The sequence below is a fragment of the Fibroporia radiculosa genome (assembly GCF_000313525.1).
Source record: "Fibroporia radiculosa TFFH 294 genomic supercontigs, scaffold1084, whole genome shotgun sequence".
In the NCBI taxonomy this organism is placed as follows: domain Eukaryota; kingdom Fungi; phylum Basidiomycota; class Agaricomycetes; order Polyporales; family Fibroporiaceae; genus Fibroporia; species Fibroporia radiculosa.
The window spans coordinates 1-20,473 of record NW_012133261.1 but is presented as its reverse complement, the minus strand read 5'-3'; the positions used below and the strand labels follow the sequence as shown (position 1 = coordinate 20,473).

The window sequence follows — 20,473 nt, the reverse complement described above, 5'->3', positions numbered from 1 at the left end:
TATTCTCAACCACAACTCATGTATCGCTCCTTGACGTAATTCGCAATTTCACCTTCCTGCCGCACATGCAATTGACATCCGTGGACAATAGTTACTGAGCTTAGATGACACCCATATCGTAGCGTATCTCACATCCAGCGATGTTCAGTCTGTACGAAGTCTTGTCGTCGTAAATACATTTGCTGGCGATAGTCCAATATAGCGGCCCTGTTGGTCCCGAAAATTTGTACCCTTGTACCGAACAACTACAGAGCAGGTAATTGATGAAAGAAACCGCTAGCGATACAGTTATGATCCGGCACTTGTCAGCCTCCTCGAAACGACTGCTGAAAGTCCGCAAATGCCATGTTCTGTTCCAACGTAGGAGGGCGCGGTGATTCAGGGGATAACGTCGCCGTATCGATAAGAATAGTGGACGCCTCCCGGTTGCGGCTGACCACTGTAATCGTTGGAGATGTCGGGCGCGATGTACCGCCATCCCCATCCATATCGCTGTCCGAAGAGATGCTGCTGGAAGATTCGGGCCCGCCAATAAAAAATTGGCCAAGGCTGTGAGTTCGAACCAAGTTGACATAGTAATCTTGCAGAATCTCGCGCGTGCACTGAGCAAACGTACGGCCCAAGGACGACGAAGGAAATATTCAGTTCCGATGTGACACAGGGGCAGGCGCGGAGGATATATGAGGGAAATGAGATGCTAACCGTTAGCTGCCACTCGATCATACGAAGAAACTCCCTCTCGAGCATGTTCAGCTCCGTGACGGGTATACCACCGACTTTGGCATAGAGGGTATTTGTAGAGAAGGCATCGCACAGCGCCTTGCTCGATACTGTAATGGATGTGATCACAAAGCGATGGCAGGTCAGCGAGGAGAGTGTGAATAACGGCATCCGGGCGCATATCTGATCGATGTAGTGCAGCGTAATGAGAAGACAGGATCGCTAGAGGTGACACGTTAATAGATGGGTGTGTTATATCATGCTACAGCGTACTTCAGCCTTTGTGAACCTGACAATTCGTCGGAGATAATCTAAGACCGAGATGCCTGGAGCAGAACGAGAGTGGAAACGGGTGAGACTCTCGCTGTGGAGCCTAAGATCGGTGACACATCGTGATGGACTTGAGGGCGTACGACGCACGGAGAGAGTGGTATCTGGTCATTATGAGCTATTAGGCGCTGCATCATATCGGCTGTATATGAAGAACTTCTTCAGCACGGAAAGAAAAGCCGAACGAGAAGATGAACGCACCTATGAGCTGAACGAGAATATCTACGTCGACATCTTCAAAAGCGACTGGCAGTTCAATCCTCGAAGATATCTCCTCCATACACCCATCGCCGTAGATGCTGCTCTCCTGTCAGAGCGAGTGTGGACAAGACGACTGGCAATGTCGCAAGGCGAAACCAAGGCGAAACTTGGTGACTCTGCGAAATGTGTGTGATGGGTAGGAGTCTGGATCCATGCCGGCATGCGCCGTATCTGTACAGCTCTTGGGTCGCCGCTCAAACCTAGATCGCGCGTATCCACGAGATATCACCAGCTATTGCCGTCGACAATATCAAGTCCTCCCTCACGCCCCTTCTCCTCTTGTCATCGTCATGGCCCCGAAATTAGTGAGCTCGTGTATCTATCTATCGTATCCGGAGTCTGACATGGCGTAGGATCCTAACGAAATCAAAATCATCTACCTGCGGGCGACGGGAGGTGAAGTTGGAGCTTCGTCTGCTCTTGCCCCGAAGATTGGTCCTCTCGGTCTCGTATGTGTTCTCGTCAACCGCGCGCATTATTTTGTCTGACAGCACGCTTGTAATAGTCTCCGAAGAAGGTCGGTGAAGATATCGCAAAGGCGACTGGCGCATGGAAGGGCCTCCGGGTGACTGTGCAGCTTACCATTCAAAATCGTCAAGCTAAGGTTGACGTCGTCCCATCCGCCTCTTCTCTTGTCATCAAGGCTCTCAAGGGTATGTGTGCTATCTGTTGTTGTTTCTATGCTTGTACTCACTTTTGTTAAAGAGCCCCCACGGGACCGGAAAAAGGAGAAGAACATCAAACACTCTGGTAACATCACTCTCGACGAAGTTGTCGAAATTGCGCGGACGATGAGGTCGAAATCCTTGGCGAAGACCCTTGCGAATGGCGCGAAGGAGATTTTGGGTACCGCACAGTCAGTTGGCTGTACCGTCGATGGCCGGCCGCCACACGACATCATTGAGGGGATAGATTCAGGAGAGATCGAAATTCCTGATGAGTAGTTCTGTATCATTGCACGCATATATACACTATTTGTCATGCCCATATCCAACTGTTTGCACGAGCGAGATTTGCATGATCTCGGTGATCAGTCGAAGGGATGGCTAACTGTCTGACCCTGACTCCCACCCAATCTTGCGAATTCGAGAATGGCTGAGTCGAAAACTTGCTTGAATAATGTGGAGAGTACGCGAAACAAGAACCATTTCACTCCAAATTGATTGGTGCCATAGAGGCTCGTTCTATATCAAAGTTCGCGCTGGCGTAAATACCTCACAAACATATAAGATCAAATCCTGCTAGTCAGTGGCTTTTCGCTTACTCGTCGAATGTCTGTGTAAATGAGTTGCAAACCCAAGGCACTCAGCACAGTAGTTAACACAGTCCAACACAGTCCAACCTGCCAAACCTGGTAGCGCCCAAATCCGTGGCGCTGAACGTTAACGTTGAACGCTCGGTGCTGCACCAGTGCTCATCAGCCCAGCATCCATATCGCATTATGTCTGGAAAAGGAGGTGCCTATAATACTCGAGCTTCTGATACAGACTTCCGCAAGAAATGGGACAAAGATGAATATACAGAGAAGGCTCGGCAGCGGGACCAGGAGGAGAAGGAGCGAATGAAGGAGAACGAAGAGCGTATGAAGCAAGGTGCGTACTGCCTCTCTGCATCCAAGCTTCTACTATGATACTTACGACAATGCTCCACGCAGGCAAGAAGCCTCGTCGAGGTCACAAGGAGGACCTTCCCAAACCTACCGAGCTTATGAAACGTCGCGAGGGCTCACTTGATCTAGACAAGAACCTGAATAAGACGATGGTTGTACAGAATGCTGGCACTCGTGGTCCTGGCGTGCCCGGATTCTACTGTGAAACGTGTAACCGAACCTACAAGGATAGTATAGGGTACTTGGATCATCTCAACGGTCGTGCACGTATGTTTTCATCTCGTACGTTGGAGTGTCACAACCTGCTCACAGCGCAGTGTAGATCTGCGTGCATTGGGCCAGACTACACGCATTGAACGATCCACAGTAGAGCAGGTCCGTGCGCGTATAGCTTACCTCAGGGAGAAGACCCGCGAGGCATCTTCAGCAAAATCCTTTGACTTTGAGCAACGACTAGCTGAAGTGCGTGAGCGCGAGGCTACCCTCCGAGCGGAGAAAAAAGCGGCCAAGAAGGCTGTGCGGGAACAAGCTCGTGTAGAGCTTGCAAAGGATACCGCTGCAGGGCAGAACGAGGCAGAAAATGACATGATGACTATGATGGGTTTTAGTGGTTTCGGGACCTCGAAGAAATGACGATCTCGACACGAATGAACATGAAAGCGACATGTATTCTAGATGCACACCAACGTAATACAGTTTCCTTTTTCTTCTTGATCTTGAACCGATACTCATACCTTGCTCTATGGCCAAGCTAGCGACAGCACAAACTTCACATCCGCCACCTCTTGCTCCTCCTCGATGAGCACTTTATGCGACGATTTCCGCTGCTCCACATTCACAGGAATGCTTCTAACTGTCTTCTTGATAGCCTCTGCATACTCCTGCATTGCCTGGAGCAACTCAACTCCCAGGCCTTCTTCAAATGCATAGAAGACGTCGACGTCGTCCGTCGCCTGAAGGCCCGCTCGCTTCCGCAGTTTTTGGATACGGTTAATGAGCTCTCGCGCTAGCCACTCGCTCTGCAGCTCTGCATGTGCTTGGACGTCCAGGCGAACCACAACGTCGTTATCTGTATTCGTAGCATATTGAACCTGTCCTTCCACAGGTTCTGGAGCGTTAATATAACGCTGCACGGTCAAGTCTCCTGCGATGAGCTCGATGCCATCGACAGTCAACTTGCCGGTCTGGACATAACAGCGCACATCCTCGCTAGAAACGTCTGGCAGGGCCTTCTTGACACGCGCCAAGTCTTTGCGCAATTTCTTCCCGAGTACGGCCCAGTCAGCGACGGCACGATAGCGGACACCAGCAACATGCTCATCCGATGTGAAGATGATATCTCGGATGTTCAGCTCGGACTGGATGTACCGCTGGAGTCCTCGTGCATCGTCGAGCCACTCGTCTTCTGCATGGAACACGAGCAGCTCGCGTAATGGGGTCTAGCAAGGAGTCTGAGGATTCGATAGCACTAAGACTGTGTTGCGACATACCTTTAGCGACAGGTTGTGTCGTTCACGAATATTTCGCGTGAGTTCGATGACTGTCTGCATGCGTTTCACTTGGCGCTCAATGACCTCGTCAAAATATTCCTCTTTCACTTCGGGGAATGCGAGGAAATGGACCGATCTGGTGTCACTACCATCCGAGGTCTCGGGGATGAATGGGCGGAGTGCTTGATAGATATTCTCCGTAAGGAATGGTGTGTACGATGACTGTAGAGCGGCCGTCGGTCAGAACGCTGCCGCTTCCTGAATATAATTCTACTCACCATCGTTCTACAGAGTGTGAATAGTGTCTCGAAGAGAGTATTAAGCGCCGCGACGGTATCTTCGTCTCCATCTTCACCCTTAAGTCGTCTTCGGTTGAAGCGAATGTACCAATTGGTAAGTTCGTCTACCAGATCCAGCAATCTAGGGATGATGGTGTAGAGCCGATATGCTGCCATTTCTTCACTCACGAGACGGATGAGGGACTGGCAACGGGCCAGGATCCAGCGGTCCATAACGTTCTGCGATACAGCGGCATGCGCGTGATACACGAAATCGCGACCCGTGTTCTTCTTCAATAAGGCGGCTTGTCCGAGGAAGAATCGCAACGCATTTAACCAGGGCAGTAGTACTCGTGATACTACCTCCCGTACACCATCCTCTCGGAAACGGAGATTATCACCACGGACGATGGGAGAGTTGACCAGGAACATTCTAAGATGAATCATGATCAGCGTAATGGAAATCGAATGATTACAGACGAACATACCTTGTTGCATCCGCACCGTATAAATCAACAATGAGGTTTGGGTCTGGGTAGTTTTTGAGACTTTTGCTCATCTTCTTGCCGTCCCTACATTAGCGGAGATGTCATCGAAAAGTATCTTTGATTGTGATCGGGGACACTAACGCTGCAAGAACCAGCCCATAGGAAATGAGGTTTTTCCATGGTGCAACACCGAATAAATGCGTCGAGAGCACTAGCAGCGTGTAGAACCATCCACGGGTCTGGTCAACACCCTCAGACACGAAGTCAGCTGGGAAGAGATCGCCGAATTTGTCTTGGTTCTCGAACGGATAGTGGATCTGTGCGTATGGCATGCTATGAAATCACGTAAGAAATGAGAATAGTAGTACAACAAATAAAAAGAGTCACATACCTGCCAGACTCGAACCAGCAGTCGAAGACCTCCTCGACGCGCTTCAGCTGCCCCTTGCCTTGTGTCGAAGGGATGGTGATGTGGTCAATTTTGTCGCGATGCAAGTCGGTGATGCCTGTGACCCCGGATAACCTCTCCAGCTCCTCGACTGAACCGATGCATACAATCTACGCATGTCTCGAATTAGAAAGTAACTCGGAAGGATATTCTGAACAAGAATGCATACCTCTTCCATGTCCTCACTAGCCCAGAGCGGGATAGGCGTACCCCAATACCGATTTCGTGAGACGTTCCAGTCGCGCGCGTTGGCGATCCAATTGGCGAACCTACCATCCCCAAGGTTCTGTGGGACCCTGTGTAAAAATGGATGAGTTGCGCGACTGCTAACGGTGGAAGAAAATACCATCGCGTCTGTTTGTTGTTTGCTACAAGTTGATCGACAATAGGTGTCACTCGGACGAACCATACAGGAATAGCGCGGTATAGTAAAGGCGTCCCCGATCTGCAGAGATGTCGCCGTTAGGCTATGCCCTTCTGGACATCATTCTAATGAGACTCACCGCCAGCAAAATGGATATGAATGCTGGATGGTTGATTGAACGATCAGGCGACCTTTCGCCTTCAATACCTTTTGGATGTCTTTATCCGCAACCTAGGACCCCAAATGTACCGTGAGCAAGCTGCGAGGAATAATTTTATTTATTATAGGTACCTTAACATGCTGCCCAACGAAATCTGGAACCTCCTTCGTGAACAGTCCAGAGTCATCGATGGGACAGGGAGGCATCTCCTCCGGACTTAAGATCCCATTGGCGATGGCAATGCGAAGATCGTCTTCACCAAAAGCAGGTGCCTGGTGGACGATACCCGTACCGTCACCGTCAGTCACGTAGGTGTCGTTAAGGACACGGAATGCTCTATCTTCAAACTGGCATTCAATCAGATACTATTGCATGTAAAATAACAGACGGACAAACCTGCTCAGTGAAGTATTCAAAAAGTGGTACATATCGCCAGTCCTTCATATCGACGCCCTTGAATGTACCAAGTTTCTTGTATTTGGCTTTCTTTGGATCCTTGTACAACGTGCGGAGCAGACCTTCATGAAGGATAAAGTTCTGGTCGCGCTCCTGATCGTGAATCTTGATATAGGTGTAATCGGGATGTACACACAAAGCAAGGTTTGACGGTAAGGTCCACGGCGTGGTTGTCCATGCGAGAAGCGACGTCGTACGATCATCTACGAGAGGGAATGCAACGGTGACTAAAGGAGCAAAGCAAAGTCAGCTATTCATACAGGAAAGACTAATATGAGGACAAACCAGCAGGATCGCTGACGTCCTTGTAATTCTGGCTAGCCTCGAAGTTGGATAGTGGAGTTAAGCAACCGGTAGAATAGGGCATAACTCTCAATCCACGATAGACCATACCCTTTTTGTATAGTTCACTAAATGCCCACCAAACGCTCTCCATGAAGGTAGTGTTAAGTGTCTTGTAATCGTTGTCGAAATCGATCCAGCGACCCATGCGCTCAACCGTGCGACGCCATTCAGACGCATAACGCATAACGATCGCGCGGCACTCCTCATTGTATTTTGCTATTCCCATCTTCATGACATCTTCCCGCCCGGTAATGCCGAGTTTTTTGTCAATCTCATGCTCAACGGGCAGTCCGTGCGTGTCCCAGCCGAAGCGTCGTGTGACATGGAATCCGCACGCATGGGCATGCCGGGTGACAATATCCTGAATGCAACAGGTGTATCTCTCAGCAAAAAGGGTGTTTATGAACATGCAAGACACGCACTTTAATAGTTCCAGCGAGTAAATGGCCATAGTGCGGCAATCCAGTCGCGAATGGAGGGCCATCGAAAAATGAATACTCAGGTTTCCCTTCCGAGAGTTTTAGACTTGTCTGGAAAGCATCGATTTCCCTCCAGTATGCAATGACCTTTTCCTCTTCTTTCGCGAAGTTGAATGGGGCAGATACTAATCAAAAACAAGACAACATCAGATCGGACGTACAGGATAAACCATCAGCTTACAATCATGAGGAGGGAACGACATGGTTCAGCGCAAGATGGGAGTAGATGCGCGGCCGTGGTGGATATAAAGCTTGAAGGACGAAGATGTTGCACACCAAGTCACTTAGACGACGGATGTGACTCGAGACCGATCGTGAAAGTAAGTATGGCGTCTGTGTATTCGAGACGCTCACGGCCACAGATTCGGGCTTGGCCGAGGAATGCGATAAGATTAGATTGCGATAGGCTATCACGGAAATCGGTGCTCATGGAAAGTAAGTAGCGGGGAAAACGCTGCGCGTGTCACAGGCGCTGTCAAGAGGGCCGAGCATCTTCCTGCTGGAAAGTGCTAGGCCGTGTGCTTATTCGGTGTTACGATTTTAAAAAGCGCTCAAGGCGTTTCGAGTGGGATTCTACGGAGAGCCGTCCACTACATCGCGGAGAACGTGTATTCGACATTTGATTTTCGGCAGTACGGAAGGTTTATCTTGGTTTGATTTGGTTCGCGATACTTGTTCTCCTGACACATAATGGCACATGGGGAATACACCGAGCAAACTAGATTGACTTCAAGCAAGTATCGACCCGGGCTGAGCTCGGGTTAAGCCGTCAAAGATAGAACGTAGGGCACCTCGAGCGCCGAGATGGTGATCGGGTGGCCGCCGATGAGCACTCGGGCGCTCGCCCTTCCGTGCGATGAGCTATACAAAGTCCTGGAAGCCATGATACGATCCCCCGGTGTCGTCCTCGTCCCCCCATGTCCTCTTTCTCCTCGCAGACAGTCCTCGAGGACTCAGAAAAGTCCCCATGCGAGAAGAAGGCCGATACACAGGCCCCGCTGCCCCCGTGCGACGCCGAAGCACCACCTTCCACGAAGGTAGCGGCCGCAGATACACCTGGTGACAAGTACCTGGTGATCCTGGATCCCGATGAAGATCCAAAGAACTGGTCCGCATACAGGAGGTGGCTCATCTTGCTTGTTATCACGTCTGCGGCACACTGTGCCACTTGGGCTTCTTCGGCAGTACGTCTCATAGTTGGCCGCGCAATTGACTCGTCTTCTGTATTCAATCAAAAAATATAGGCAGCGTTCACAGAAGCGGGACTCGTGACGGACTTACATACCGTACAGGAAGTCACTATCCTCAGTATTAGTCTCTACGTCGAAGGCTTAGGTTCGCCTACCTCCAACGACTCTCACAGTCATCCTTCTAATGCAAAACAGCTTTGGGACCTCTGCTCATTGGACCTCTATCGGAGGTCTACGGAAGAAATAACATCTATCGCGTGTCCTACATTCTATTCTTCGCGTTCACATGGCCAACAACTTTCCCTCCCGACATGGGTTTGTTTATTTTGCTTGGCTGTCTCACGGACTATAAATGACCAAAATCATTATGACCCAGCTACTTTTCTCGTATTCCGTTTCATCACAGGCTTCTGCAGCTCTGCGTTCCTGAGTGTTGCCGGCGGCAGCGTTGGAGATCTTTTTGCTGGTTCGGCGGTCGCAAGGTTCGTGCACATCTTCTTGGATAGTACACATTACTTATTATATCTCTAGTGCCATGGCAGTCTATACTCTGGGCCCTTTCCTTGGGCCTGTAGTAGGGCCTCTTATATCTGGGTGAGTTCTATCGCATATCTAAGAGGAAAAGATCTGATTGCCATCTATTAGTTTCATCTGTCAAGTACGCTATTTCGTTGATTACACTGGTGATCTCTCAACGCTGACTAAGTGGCTAGAACGTAGATTGGCGTTGGACGTATCGTGTTCTTCTTATATGGCAGTTTGCAACCATCCTAATGTTATACTTGGTAAGACCAAAGCTACTATGTTGTCGAATGTTCTGCTTATATGCATAACAAAAGTTCGTCCCGGAAACTTACGAGCCAGTTATCCTCAAGCGAAAAGCTGCACGGTATGTCTCATATTTAGGTAGCTATCTGTGACGTCAACTCACTATGTTTCGTAAGATTACGCAAGGAAACGGGCGACAACCAATACTGGGCACCTCTTGATCGCAGGGAAGGAACATTGACCCAAGCAATTTTGCTGAGCTGTTATACGCCGTTCCGTGGGGATTTTCCTATCCTACCCAATTTGACTTCACTGATTGTGCTCATAGAGCTACTGCTCTTCGATCGCATGGCATTGCTCCTAGATACGTGGTAAGTACAAGTACTTAAATATAGGCGTCGACACCTATATTGACTGGTCGTAGGAGCGCATTGGTTCTTGGCATTCTGTATCTTGCATTCCAAGCATTCCCTGTGATATTTCAAGGAGGCCATGGATTCAACGTCCAGGACACGGGCATGTCCTTCTTGGGCATTGGTATTGGGATGCTTATGGCGGCAGCAACACAACCTCTGTGGAATCGGTAGGCGGCACCATCTCTTCTTGCTATTAGACCCCCTCACGCTCCATTGGTTAGCCTGAATGAACACCAAGCAGCGAAATATAGTGGTAAACCTCCTCCCGAGGCGCGGCTCGTAATGGGTCAATTGGGCGGCGTGCTTGTGCCAATTGGTCTATTTTGGCTTGCGTTCACGACGTATAGGCAAGTTCCATGGATCGTGCCCATCATCGCCTCTGTGCCGTTCGGCGCAGGTGCATTCTATGTGTTCACGTCAACATTCACGTACCTTGTCATGGCGTATCGCCCAATTGCCGCGTCTGCGATGGCCAGCAATACGGCATGGCGATGTACGTTCGCAGCTGTGTTCCCATTGTTCGCTGGACAGATGTACAATCGCTTGGGTACGGTGGGCGCAACTGCACTTCTGGCGGGCTTGACAACGCTGATGATGCCACTACCGTGAGTCTCGTCTGGTAAATATTTCCTTCAAATGAAAATATTAATCCTTCCCTATTTTCCAGCTTCGTCATTTACAAGATGGGTGCGCGGCTCCGAGAGAAATCGCAGTTTGCCGTCTCGTCATGACTATAATTGTTCGGAACTTCTTTCTCCCACTTAATCTCCCGTACACCATCATGATACCTCGTAATGCTTCCTCCATAGGTCACGTCGTAGATACATGTGGTAGTTCTCTGCAATTAGACCATCCAAGCTGTATTCATCAAGACGAATTCGGTCAATCTCTCGTAGACACCCTAGGAGCATTTACATTACTGTCATACCTAATGCCAGCTGATACTTTCTTCTTGATATATGCATGGCATAGTTTCCACTCTATCAGTGGCGTGGATACGATCTGTATTCAAGCTGGTGCATGCAGCTTCAGCCTCCCGGTCAAGTTGGGCTCGGAACAGGTCCGATCGCACGCACCGCAGCGATAAGATAAAAATCTATCACGTGTTTGACTGCCCCGATCTCCATTCGACGTACTAAGTCCGCCGCGTCCTGCTCTGCTCGAGAAGGTTTATGTCTCGCATCCAAAGAGGTATGCTGCCAATGGTTGACTTGATGCAAATTGACAGATCCGGCTGATAAATTTATGGACCAATTTGTTTCAATTGTCCCACCTGACCGATCACACATATACAGGTACATCAAGTCTCTGAAGGAGCTCGAGCCCAGGAGCTACTAAGACTTTCTTTCGGTTCACTTAGAGTCCTTGGTTTATTTGGACATAACTCTATATGGCATCGTACACGTATCTCGATGCGCCCAATCCAAATCTCGTGAGGAGTCATTCCTTTGTCGGGTATTGTTCTGTCCTCACCGCATCTCACGCCCCAGGTCTGCTGCATATGCAGGTGAAGGACCCCTTAATTCAAGCCTACATCATGTACTCAACCCCATTTGTAGATCTCCTTTTGTAAATCCGTGCACTACACGAACTTGCTGCCACACGTTCTGTTATGAGTGCATCGCAAGGGCGATCTCGGTCTCCCGTCAGTGCCCTATAGATCGCTGTCAGTTGACTATGCATGACATAGGCCCTGCGGATCCTGTCATTCGAAATGTAGGCTTCCGCTATAGGCACAAAGTGACATTCGCTTACGAACGTCTGTTTTGCAGCTTGTCGATGAGATGGTCGTCGAGTGTCCCCAGCGCGCGCTGGGATGTGCATATTCATGCCAGAGATTACTCCTCTCGACTCACGTCGACGAGTCTTGCGCTTATGGGAATGTGACGTGCCATGAATGTGGTACGGTACTCATCCGGAAGGATCTTGCTGGGCACACGCATGTCGATACCAGCTACTCGGGGGAGGATGTTGACACAGAGCGGAAACCTATCTCCCATGAGGTCTGTCCTATTTGCTGTCGGGGCTTTGGCACGTGGACTGATCCCGTCTTAGTCGAGCGCTTCTAACGAGGAGAATGCATCACTTGCAGCTGACTCCCAACATGATATACCACATCTTCGCGAGGACGTCTTAGTCGCGGAGAACGCCTTACTCCGGCACCGCATCTCAGCGTTGGAAGGTATGGTGCACATATTGCAACAGGAAATGTGCATTGTGCAACGTGCTCTTGGTCCGTGGTACAGGTCGGAGATCACTGATGGTTCATGGGAGCAGGATGTTCGTCCAGGAGTTCAAGATGAGTATGGAACGTCTCAAATCGAGGCACAAAACCAGACGAATGGAGGGACCTCACAGGCCGTGAGGATCAATAGGTCTACTTCCGCCACCCTTTCATCTCAATCCCCAGACGTATCGCGTATCGCGCCGCAGGGGCATCCGCTCGAAATTGATTTGGCGTCTTATTTCCCTTCCGAAGAGGAGGCGGACAATGAATATAGCTCCCACATGCATCGAGAGCCACAGGCACATCCCATTAGTGCACCATCTTCCTCCAGCAACGGCATGCGATCTCAAGAGGCATTGTCGCAGGCACAATCGGCGACGACCAGAGCCCATGCGATACGGTCATATTCGGGATCGTACCCTCAGACATCAGCATTTGGTCCTACCGCACACTCTTCCAACACACCTGCTTTCACGTCTTCACTTTCGTATCCAGGTTCGGCAGCGTCCCTCGTGCCAGCATCCATCTCGGTTCCCCCATTAGATCCAACGACGCCGCTTCCCGGAACACTTGCCTCATTGCACTCATCATTGGTCTCGTTGGCTGGAGCACTCAGCGCTTTAGCAACCACGCGTGCACAGGAGGCTCTGTACACCGGCGAGGAGTTGAGAAGTCTGAGGGGCGGTATGCACGGGCTACGCATGCAGGTGAGTTCATGGTCCCAATTTGGTATTATAAACCGCCCCATAGACACTGGTCTACAGCTTCACGATGTTATGACAACGCGCATGCCATCCAGAGAGTCTGCCGCTACTCCTATCAACGGTGGTGGTGGCGGCCCGGGCGCTGGTGCAGGTGAGGGCGTTGGCATAGGTGTTGGGCTGCCCCCGTGGATGGTATACGGGCCTCGCCTCCCTGGTCCAACTACGTATCCACATATACCAGGTTCAGTCACAGCAACGAAGCTCTAGAGGTCGTGTCATCTCAACTCCTGGAGATATGCACCATTGATGAGCCAACTATCCACTCAGTCATAAGCACTGTATCAGTCACAAGCCATCTGCTGTCTGACAATTTCAGGCATCGACCACGGTTGACGTGCCCTTTTGAATATCACGGTATCTCTCTTACTCTTCACCCTTACCTGAAAGATATTGTATCGTGGAGACCTCCAATAACGTTTTCGGTGATCGAGCACTTCGAAATACCAATATATTCCATAAGAAGACCATAGCTCATACGATTGATGTCCGTGACCCTGCTAAACGATCTGCCACCTGTGACCGAGTGGACATTTGACTCAACACGCGCATATGTCTATGAAATTCACTAGAAGAAACGACTCACATCCCGTATGTACGGTAGGGACAAGAAATGCCCTATCCCCGGCAATTGTCGCATGAAAGTAAGCACCACCGGGAAGAAGTCCCTGCATACCCCGTCAACGTCAGTAGCCTTGTATCAATACCCGTATCCGTATCTGCACGCACCCGAAGAGATTGAGGAAACCGAATAGCTCCACAACGAAGCCGATGAATGGCCACTTGAGGAACACGAGCAAGATGCCTCCAATGAAGCACGCTGTGCCACGCAGCTTCTGCTTTCGAGCGAAAAAGTAAAACGTCTTGTGGGGCCCGATGATCAGAGTCAGACCGGCTAGGAAGAGGACCTATTAGGTGCAAGTCCCTCGTTAGTTGCTGCGACCGCCACGGTCGGGGCGACCTTTTCGTCAATCTTGAGACTTACGTTTCCCAGCGCTAATAGTGCACCATCGAAGAACAACATCACTCCGAGGAGCATGAACAATGCACCAAAGGACGTGAGCGCAACACCGATCTCTGCGTTCAAAATACGCGCGTTCATTAGTGTAGAAACTTGTACAGCGGGACGGACGACGCACTCTGTCCATCAGAAAGCCACATTTTTGTCGTTCAAGGTGGGAGGTACGCCTCTGGCCTTGTGCAGCTGGGACCAACGTCCTCGTATTATGCGAATGTAGGGAGACGAGAGACACGACCTGCGTTGCGGTACGTGTCACCACTGCGCGCACGGAGAGATCACGTGTCGCATAGATTTAATAGTCGACAATCTAGATTCAGGCATAGCTTAGAGCAATTGTGCTTTTCAGCGAGCAGCTGTAAGGTGGCACCTCCATATTGTCTGCAAAAGCTAGCCCCAGATTGGTTCAGAGCGATACAAATAATTTATAGTATATATGGATACATCAGAGAGCGAAGAAGAGCACGGCAGAGCCTATTTCGTGTATCAGGACTAGTACCGTATGCTCTATGCATCGCGACTATCCGAGATTATACGTTAAGGCTGTAGGTATAGAGCAACATAGCGATATAGCTATCAGCCGCGGACGCAGCCCGCTCGCCGTGCGGCCTACAAGTGATGGTGGGAGACATGAACTACCCTGTGTTCGCACACCCGCGCCAGCACATATAATGGAAATAAAGACGCACGTCATCCAGCTAGTGTCTTGTCCCAACGCTCTATGCACCGTCCGACGTAGCAGGTGGTATCATTCCTAGCCAATCAACGCCTCTCCCTAATCTCCAATACAACACTCCCTTCGGCGGGAAAGGTCGTCTAACAATAGGCGATGCCTTCCGCGCGCCCTCCATTCTAGGTGGAGGGTAAGAAGGGCAACCATGAATATGTTGCGATTTAATGATCGCCAGAAGCCCCAAGGGAATAAAAATGAGGATAAATCGAGAGAATGCCTGCAATGGAACCGAAATCGTTGACCGGAGATGTCGTTTGAGGCTGGCGCGACACGGGTGCCTGCACCGTCAACGGACCCTGGCATGTCGCGCTATCCGTTAGCCTATTGCCGGCAATATGCGTATACAAGCCTCTGGAGGGATGCGTATGAGGGCCAAACTTGGACACCAGGGAATGGCTGCCCACAATTACGATAAGGGAGCTGGGTGCGATGTGCCGTTTTGTAACAGCTTCTGTTGTCGCTCTTCCGCTACCTTTTGCTCGCGGTAATGTTTGGCCGCTGCGACCCATTTTGGCATGTCTACATGCCGTCGTCGGTCCTGCTGCATGAATGGATGGTTCTGTAGCGTCGCGATTAGTTGATGACGATCACAGTGAACGATTCACACTGTTGACGAATTCAGGACACTAACCAATAACTCCGCGTAGGAAGCTCTCATCTCGGGTACCTTGTGCAAACATCGTGCAACAAAATCCCGAGATGCATCAGAATACGACTCTGGCAGTTCCGGAGGATCGCCGTGGACAATCGCGGTGAGTTGCGCGAACACATTGGCGTACGTCTCCGGTGGGTATGGATACCGCCCTAAGGCCATCTCAATCATCGAGAGACCCAGTGACCAGACGTCCGAAGACACGGTGTACGTGGCCACGTTGTTCTGCGACTCGCCCTTTATTCGCTCTGGCTGATGATCGAGAGGCAGAATGGACGTGCAGAGAATAAATATATTAGTGAATATGACACACAGATTCAATGACATATACGCACAGCCATGTAGCTCTGACAACCTATATTTGTCTTTGCGAGTGACTTCTCCAGCTGGCCAGAGACACCGAAGTCACAAAGCTTGACCTCACCCTTCTTGTTTACTAGGACGTTGGTCGGTTTGACATCTAGCATACATAAACTTCAGTATTGAGGTCGGTATGAAAACGCGAGAAACCATACCTCGGTGTATGATCTGTAGCTCATCCTTCAAGAACTTCAGGCCACGGACCATGCTTCCTGTGATGCGTCCTAGAACGTCCTCTGGAACACCTGCGCCTTCGAGCTTGTCCAACGAACCAGCGTCCATGTACTCCATACAATAGTATACACATCTTGGCGGCGGGGAGACCAAAATCAGGAAAAGTACACAAAAGTGACACATTTACACTCACGACTCTATGAAAAATGCCCCATAGAAGTCGACAATTTCGGGGGCGACTGCCCGGTGAAGGATGTCAAGCTCCATGATGATCGCATTCAGCTTGGAGTCATCCAATTCCAATCGAATTTCCTACAAATAGAACAGGGGACGTATCAACATGTGTTCTGCAATGTGCTGAACAGATATCAATATCACCTTCATAGCCATAGCAACGTTCGTGGGCTTGTGCAGTACTCTCTTAACAGTGCCGTACGCGCCCTTCCCAAGCTCATCTTCCAATTGCAGTTGGGACATGTTGATCGCGAAAGAAGAGCCATTGCTGAAATTTACCCCCGTCGCGTGCAGTACAGCCTTCCCGCTAAAGTTCAGCGCTCCAGATGGATCACTGCAAGCCATATTCCCCCACAGTGCACCATTTCCGCGATGTCCGAGGAGTAAGCAGCATTCGGGATACACCGGGATGCAGGTGAAGGTGAGGGCGGAAGGTCATGAGCATGCTGCATGGGTATGATTCAGACAATGATGGCATCCACTCACACTATCTTTCCGAAGTTTGAAAACGGCGTGGCAAAGTTGTTTTGTGCACCTCGCCTAGGCTCATCGTCAACAATGGGCCGCCCACCACCAAGACCCGCGCCCTGCGGACCAGCACCCATCGGAGGAAGATGCATGCCTCCCGGCACGTCGTTGGGACTGAGCTTGGGGACGCCTACTTTCAGACGTCGGGCGGCGAGACCACCTATAGGTGCTGCCCCGGGGCGGTTTGGCCCGGGTGAGGACGCGGGTGCACGAAGAGGCGGGAGTGGCACGCCCGGTCTGTCTTGGAGGGTCGCGCGCGCAAAAGCTGCAGCCATGCCATTAGCGGTCTTTGTGCCTGCTGGCGATTGCTGCCCGCGCTGTGCGTTCTGCAGATGGTCAGCGGATTGCGCAAGGAAATATAGGGTGATGAGAGACCAATGAAAAGGTACTCACTGCGGCCATCTTGGCTTGCAAAGAAGGAGGAATCGGGGTAGAGGCCATGGGACGTCGCTGGTTGAGCAGGCCGGCGACGCTGCGGTTGGACTGCATAGGTAGTGGAGGCCGAGGCTGGGTGGAAGGCGGAGGGCGGGGGGCGGGGCCATCATGAGCGGGAACATGGTCGGACATGGTGGTGCCCAGAAGTTAAGGATGAGCGGCGAAGAGGAGGAGGAGAGGAGAGGAAGGAGATGGGCAGAGGCCGGAAGAAAGACGAACGGGACTTATATAAAACGGTCTTAGCGAAACGGGCTCGGACGGCAATTCCAATTCGAAGGGGCTGTATGACATCAGCCACAGAGTTGCCGGGGCGCCGACTCATCCTCTCTGCGCAGTATTCACACTCCGTCACACGCCGACAGCGCACATACAGGCGGAGTCTAAATGGCTGCCACCGCGACCGCCAGCTCGCTGATCGCCCCGCGGTCGGGGGTTGCTCCACAAGACAAAGGCTGAGTGGCTCTCAGCTGCAGTATTACAACGTGCTCGACGCCGTCCTCGCTCTTCCGCACACTCTGCGCACGTCCTTCCTTTCCTCGCCCATCCTGATCTCCCCGCTTATTCTCGGTATCCCTTCCTCTCATCTCACCTCGGGACCACAGCTGACCAACTCGATGATGCAGTTGCTCCCGTCATTCTCATCCTGCTCCGTGTCGCCTTTGTCCAAGCCCGAAAACTCATTGCGTCTCGAAAAGACAGGCATTCTATGAGCTATGTCGTGAAATGGGGGAGAGAGAGGTGCGGCACACTCCTGCTTCTCGTCCCTTGCGAGATACTGATGCCACACATTCCCATTTTCCCTCGCACCTCCTTCACCGGGAATTCAATGGTGTCATCGCTGCGCGTTTTTTCTGTCTCCCGCTCGATGTACCTCCTCTGCGTGCGTCTACGTGACCCCGGACTTTGGACGCACGTGTCGCCTTCTCCATTGCAGGTTGCACTTCACCCTCCCCCCGCCAGACACCAAGCTGGCGGCCATCCGGCATCAGCTCGCTGAATACACACAGCTTCCTCCGCAGTCTTTCAAGCTCATACACGCCGGTGCAGTCATGAAGGACGATAACGCGCCGAGTAAGTCCCGCGAGCCGCGTATTACAGCTTCTGTTCGGACTCTGTGCCTTGACTTGTGGAGCCATCGTCGCGCTTGCCTGTCCTCCGACTTGCCATCACTCTGAGATGCGCTGAATTCGTCACCCTTTGGTTGATTGCGAGCCCGTGGTTTTGCATGAGGCGTGGCGCCACTTGTGCTCCCGCCCACGCATTCAGTCCATCTATCACAACGCCCCCGCCTGCTATCATCGTCCGCGCTTCTCTGCTGCGTACGATCTGACGTCACAGACGGACTGTCCTAGTTTCAGCTTTGCGCCCCTACAGCTTCCGTCATACTCGACGTAGAATGTATTCCTGCTATCTCCACTCTGATCATCTTCTCTGATCTTGATTCTATTTTGTCCGTGTAATTGACTTACTCTCCTTTAGTATCTGCGTACGGTATCAAGCCTGGTTCGACGATCGCTCTTGTTGGGGGCGGAGAGGATCTTGAGCCATCCGGCCGCGCGTCTTCCAAACATAAAGAGAAGCCGCAAGAGCGCACCGAAGCTAGCATCGTTGCGCAGATCCGAGGCGAGCTTGATTCTGTGCGACGCACACTCCAACCCGACGTCGATGGGTTCCTAACTACGCTCAATCCCGATTACGTCCCGCCGTCCGTGTCGTCGGCTGCTCCACCAGCTGCAGCTGGTCGACGCAATCCTGATTTGGCACGGGAGCATATTCGGCTCGGCGAACTGCTCCTGCAGTCTCTCTTGCGGCTTGACGCGATTACCGCGGAGGGTGAGTGGGAGGAAGCCAGGCGCGAGCGGAAAGGCGCTGTTCGGGAAGTGCAAGCGCTCCTCGATCGCTTGGACGGCGGCTGGAGGAAGAGACCACAGACAAAGATCTGAGAGGTGCGAGGCTTATTTCAAGTCGGTGATTTAGGGATGTGATACCTCTACACTACGCGCTACACGGAGAAGAAACGTGTATCTACCCCATAAACGTATCTATAGACGTCTCTCTGACATGTCGCAGTGGGCAAGTGCCTCGGCGATACCAGCAACACGTACAAGACTCTATCTGGGTGCTCAATCTTGCGCGATAATGGTTTGGTTCGACCGTCATTCTACTGGGTCGCCGTTAGTCCCTAAGCTGATCTTGTTTTGATACTAGTCCTCCAGGGTGGCATCCTGTGCATGCTTGTATGCATGCTATGCAAGCCCAGGTATTTTGTCGATCTGACCTTCGGCCGCCTTTCAGAGAAACCTTCGTCCGTGGAGCCCTTTCTTAAAGTCAGAGAAGGTCCTGATGGATCTCATCGGTGCATCCGGAACATGGCCACTGGTCCGGCAAGAACGACCGTACGGATCACACTTGCAAGTCGTAACGACATCCGATCGCGCATTACCCGCGCACTCAGCAGCATCTGCCACACGCGGCCCTGCCTCTTGGGGAAGTCGACACGCCAGACATGTGCATGATTGGGCACATTCAGATCCCTCTTGGCTACACAGATCCCGGGGCTTGGGCTTGACTCCGCGTACGTACGCTTGCTGTAAGTGCTCGCGGTGGAAGCTCTTCATCGTCGGGTCTAATACCACGCAGCACGCCTTCGCTCTGATCCCCCAAGGCCCGCCCGGGGAACGTGGGTGCACGAGCCCCGGACCCCCACACCGTCGGTCCGTCCTCGTCCCCGTCCCCGTCCCCGTCCGTGCCCCAAAAGGTGCGCCCAACAGCCTCCGGCGCGCGCGTCGACTCCCAGGCAGCAGGGACCGCTGCGGCGGGACTTCATCCGAGATTCGAGAAGTGCGCACTGGGTGCCGTGGAGCCCCCCCCCCCGGCTGTGCGGTGCGTGCCTTCCCTGCATCTAGCTTGGCGCGCGCCCCGCGATGGCTGCCCCTCCCCCCAGTTCCCCGCTGCCAGCATGCTTCCCTTCGCGAACCCAACCCCGACCGCAGCCGACGCGCACATGTGCCGTGCTTATCACGGAGGCGCGAGGCGCCCGCAGGCGATCGGGGGGAAGGGGGAGCGTCCACGCCCGCCGGCTGCGCTATCATCATGATCACCATCAGCCGCTCATCATGCGGTGTGTTCTGATATCGTGCGTATCGCGCGCCGCCGCGCATGGGCTGCGGGAGAGCGCCCCCCACCGGGCCTGGGAGGCCCGCGCCCGCGCACGCACCCGCACCGTCCTTATGTACTGGCTGCGCCGCCGGAGAGGAGGGCGCCGCCGAGCAAGCGTCCTTCGACAGGACTCGCTTTCAGAGTCCAAACCCATCCAAGCGCGCGTGCCGTGCCCGTGGGTGGGCACCCTGCCTGAGGCACCGGAGCTCGCTCGATGCGTACTTGCAGATGTTACTTGCGTGTGCGGCGCACACGAAGCTCGTTCAGTGCGTACTTGCAGATGCTGCTTGCGCGGGGCCCGAGGCTCTCTGGTCATGCTCACGGTCTGACGACGACGCCCCACGACCCACGGGCCTGCGCTGCGCGACCCTGGCGGCGGGCGCCCCCCCC

General features: G+C 52.2%; 9 protein-coding genes across 9 annotated transcripts; 5 read left to right on the top strand and 4 right to left on the bottom strand.

Annotated features, from left to right (window-relative positions):
* Positions 1 to 305: 305 nt before the first annotated feature.
* Positions 306 to 891, bottom strand: FIBRA_02090 (uncharacterized protein; the record flags this gene model as incomplete). Its single annotated transcript, XM_012323956.1, has 2 exons — positions 306 to 549; positions 617 to 891. 2 exons carry the CDS (start codon positions 889 to 891, stop codon positions 306 to 308), a joined length of 519 nt encoding a protein of 172 aa, XP_012179346.1.
* A 151-nt stretch (positions 892 to 1,042) lies between these two features.
* On the top strand, positions 1,043 to 2,255 carry FIBRA_02089 (uncharacterized protein; the record flags this gene model as incomplete). Its single annotated transcript, XM_012323955.1, has 5 exons — positions 1,043 to 1,438; positions 1,491 to 1,616; positions 1,665 to 1,760; positions 1,817 to 1,964; positions 2,017 to 2,255. The coding sequence occupies 5 exons, from the start codon at positions 1,043 to 1,045 to the stop codon at positions 2,253 to 2,255; spliced, it is 1,005 nt and encodes a 334-aa protein (XP_012179345.1).
* Positions 2,256 to 2,752: 497 nt separating this feature from the next.
* Positions 2,753 to 3,553, top strand: FIBRA_02088 (uncharacterized protein; the record flags this gene model as incomplete). Its single annotated transcript, XM_012323954.1, has 3 exons — positions 2,753 to 2,903; positions 2,966 to 3,187; positions 3,243 to 3,553. 3 exons carry the CDS (start codon positions 2,753 to 2,755, stop codon positions 3,551 to 3,553), a joined length of 684 nt encoding a protein of 227 aa, XP_012179344.1.
* Positions 3,554 to 3,660: 107 nt separating this feature from the next.
* FIBRA_02087 (uncharacterized protein) lies at positions 3,661 to 7,631 on the bottom strand (the record flags this gene model as incomplete). Its single annotated transcript, XM_012323953.1, has 14 exons — positions 3,661 to 4,359; positions 4,411 to 4,632; positions 4,689 to 5,121; positions 5,177 to 5,260; positions 5,318 to 5,509; positions 5,568 to 5,734; positions 5,794 to 5,920; positions 5,971 to 6,069; positions 6,128 to 6,219; positions 6,280 to 6,495; positions 6,545 to 6,831; positions 6,890 to 7,310; positions 7,372 to 7,553; positions 7,610 to 7,631. The coding sequence occupies 14 exons, from the start codon at positions 7,629 to 7,631 to the stop codon at positions 3,661 to 3,663; spliced, it is 3,243 nt and encodes a 1,080-aa protein (XP_012179343.1).
* Positions 7,632 to 8,345: 714 nt separating this feature from the next.
* FIBRA_02086 (uncharacterized protein) lies at positions 8,346 to 10,533 on the top strand (the record flags this gene model as incomplete). The annotated part of the gene is made up of 12 exons (XM_012323952.1): positions 8,346 to 8,612; positions 8,673 to 8,763; positions 8,814 to 8,933; positions 8,995 to 9,100; positions 9,150 to 9,212; positions 9,264 to 9,276; positions 9,332 to 9,403; positions 9,458 to 9,507; positions 9,563 to 9,757; positions 9,811 to 9,969; positions 10,024 to 10,407; positions 10,470 to 10,533. The coding sequence occupies 12 exons, from the start codon at positions 8,346 to 8,348 to the stop codon at positions 10,531 to 10,533; spliced, it is 1,584 nt and encodes a 527-aa protein (XP_012179342.1).
* A 946-nt stretch (positions 10,534 to 11,479) lies between these two features.
* Positions 11,480 to 13,000, top strand: FIBRA_02085 (uncharacterized protein; the record flags this gene model as incomplete). The annotated part of the gene is made up of 4 exons (XM_012323951.1): positions 11,480 to 11,518; positions 11,575 to 11,805; positions 11,858 to 12,736; positions 12,794 to 13,000. The coding sequence occupies 4 exons, from the start codon at positions 11,480 to 11,482 to the stop codon at positions 12,998 to 13,000; spliced, it is 1,356 nt and encodes a 451-aa protein (XP_012179341.1).
* A 358-nt stretch (positions 13,001 to 13,358) lies between these two features.
* FIBRA_02084 (uncharacterized protein) lies at positions 13,359 to 13,892 on the bottom strand (the record flags this gene model as incomplete). The annotated part of the gene is made up of 3 exons (XM_012323950.1): positions 13,359 to 13,458; positions 13,520 to 13,698; positions 13,776 to 13,892. 3 exons carry the CDS (start codon positions 13,890 to 13,892, stop codon positions 13,359 to 13,361), a joined length of 396 nt encoding a protein of 131 aa, XP_012179340.1.
* Positions 13,893 to 14,702: 810 nt separating this feature from the next.
* Positions 14,703 to 17,056, bottom strand: FIBRA_02083 (uncharacterized protein; the record flags this gene model as incomplete). The annotated part of the gene is made up of 10 exons (XM_012323949.1): positions 14,703 to 14,892; positions 14,952 to 15,100; positions 15,173 to 15,445; positions 15,529 to 15,653; positions 15,709 to 15,860; positions 15,921 to 16,039; positions 16,106 to 16,261; positions 16,317 to 16,407; positions 16,448 to 16,815; positions 16,883 to 17,056. The coding sequence occupies 10 exons, from the start codon at positions 17,054 to 17,056 to the stop codon at positions 14,703 to 14,705; spliced, it is 1,797 nt and encodes a 598-aa protein (XP_012179339.1).
* Positions 17,057 to 17,308: 252 nt separating this feature from the next.
* Positions 17,309 to 18,867, top strand: FIBRA_02082 (uncharacterized protein; the record flags this gene model as incomplete). Its single annotated transcript, XM_012323948.1, has 5 exons — positions 17,309 to 17,356; positions 17,392 to 17,491; positions 17,548 to 17,662; positions 17,859 to 17,995; positions 18,404 to 18,867. The coding sequence occupies 5 exons, from the start codon at positions 17,309 to 17,311 to the stop codon at positions 18,865 to 18,867; spliced, it is 864 nt and encodes a 287-aa protein (XP_012179338.1).
* Positions 18,868 to 20,473: the final 1,606 nt, after the last annotated feature.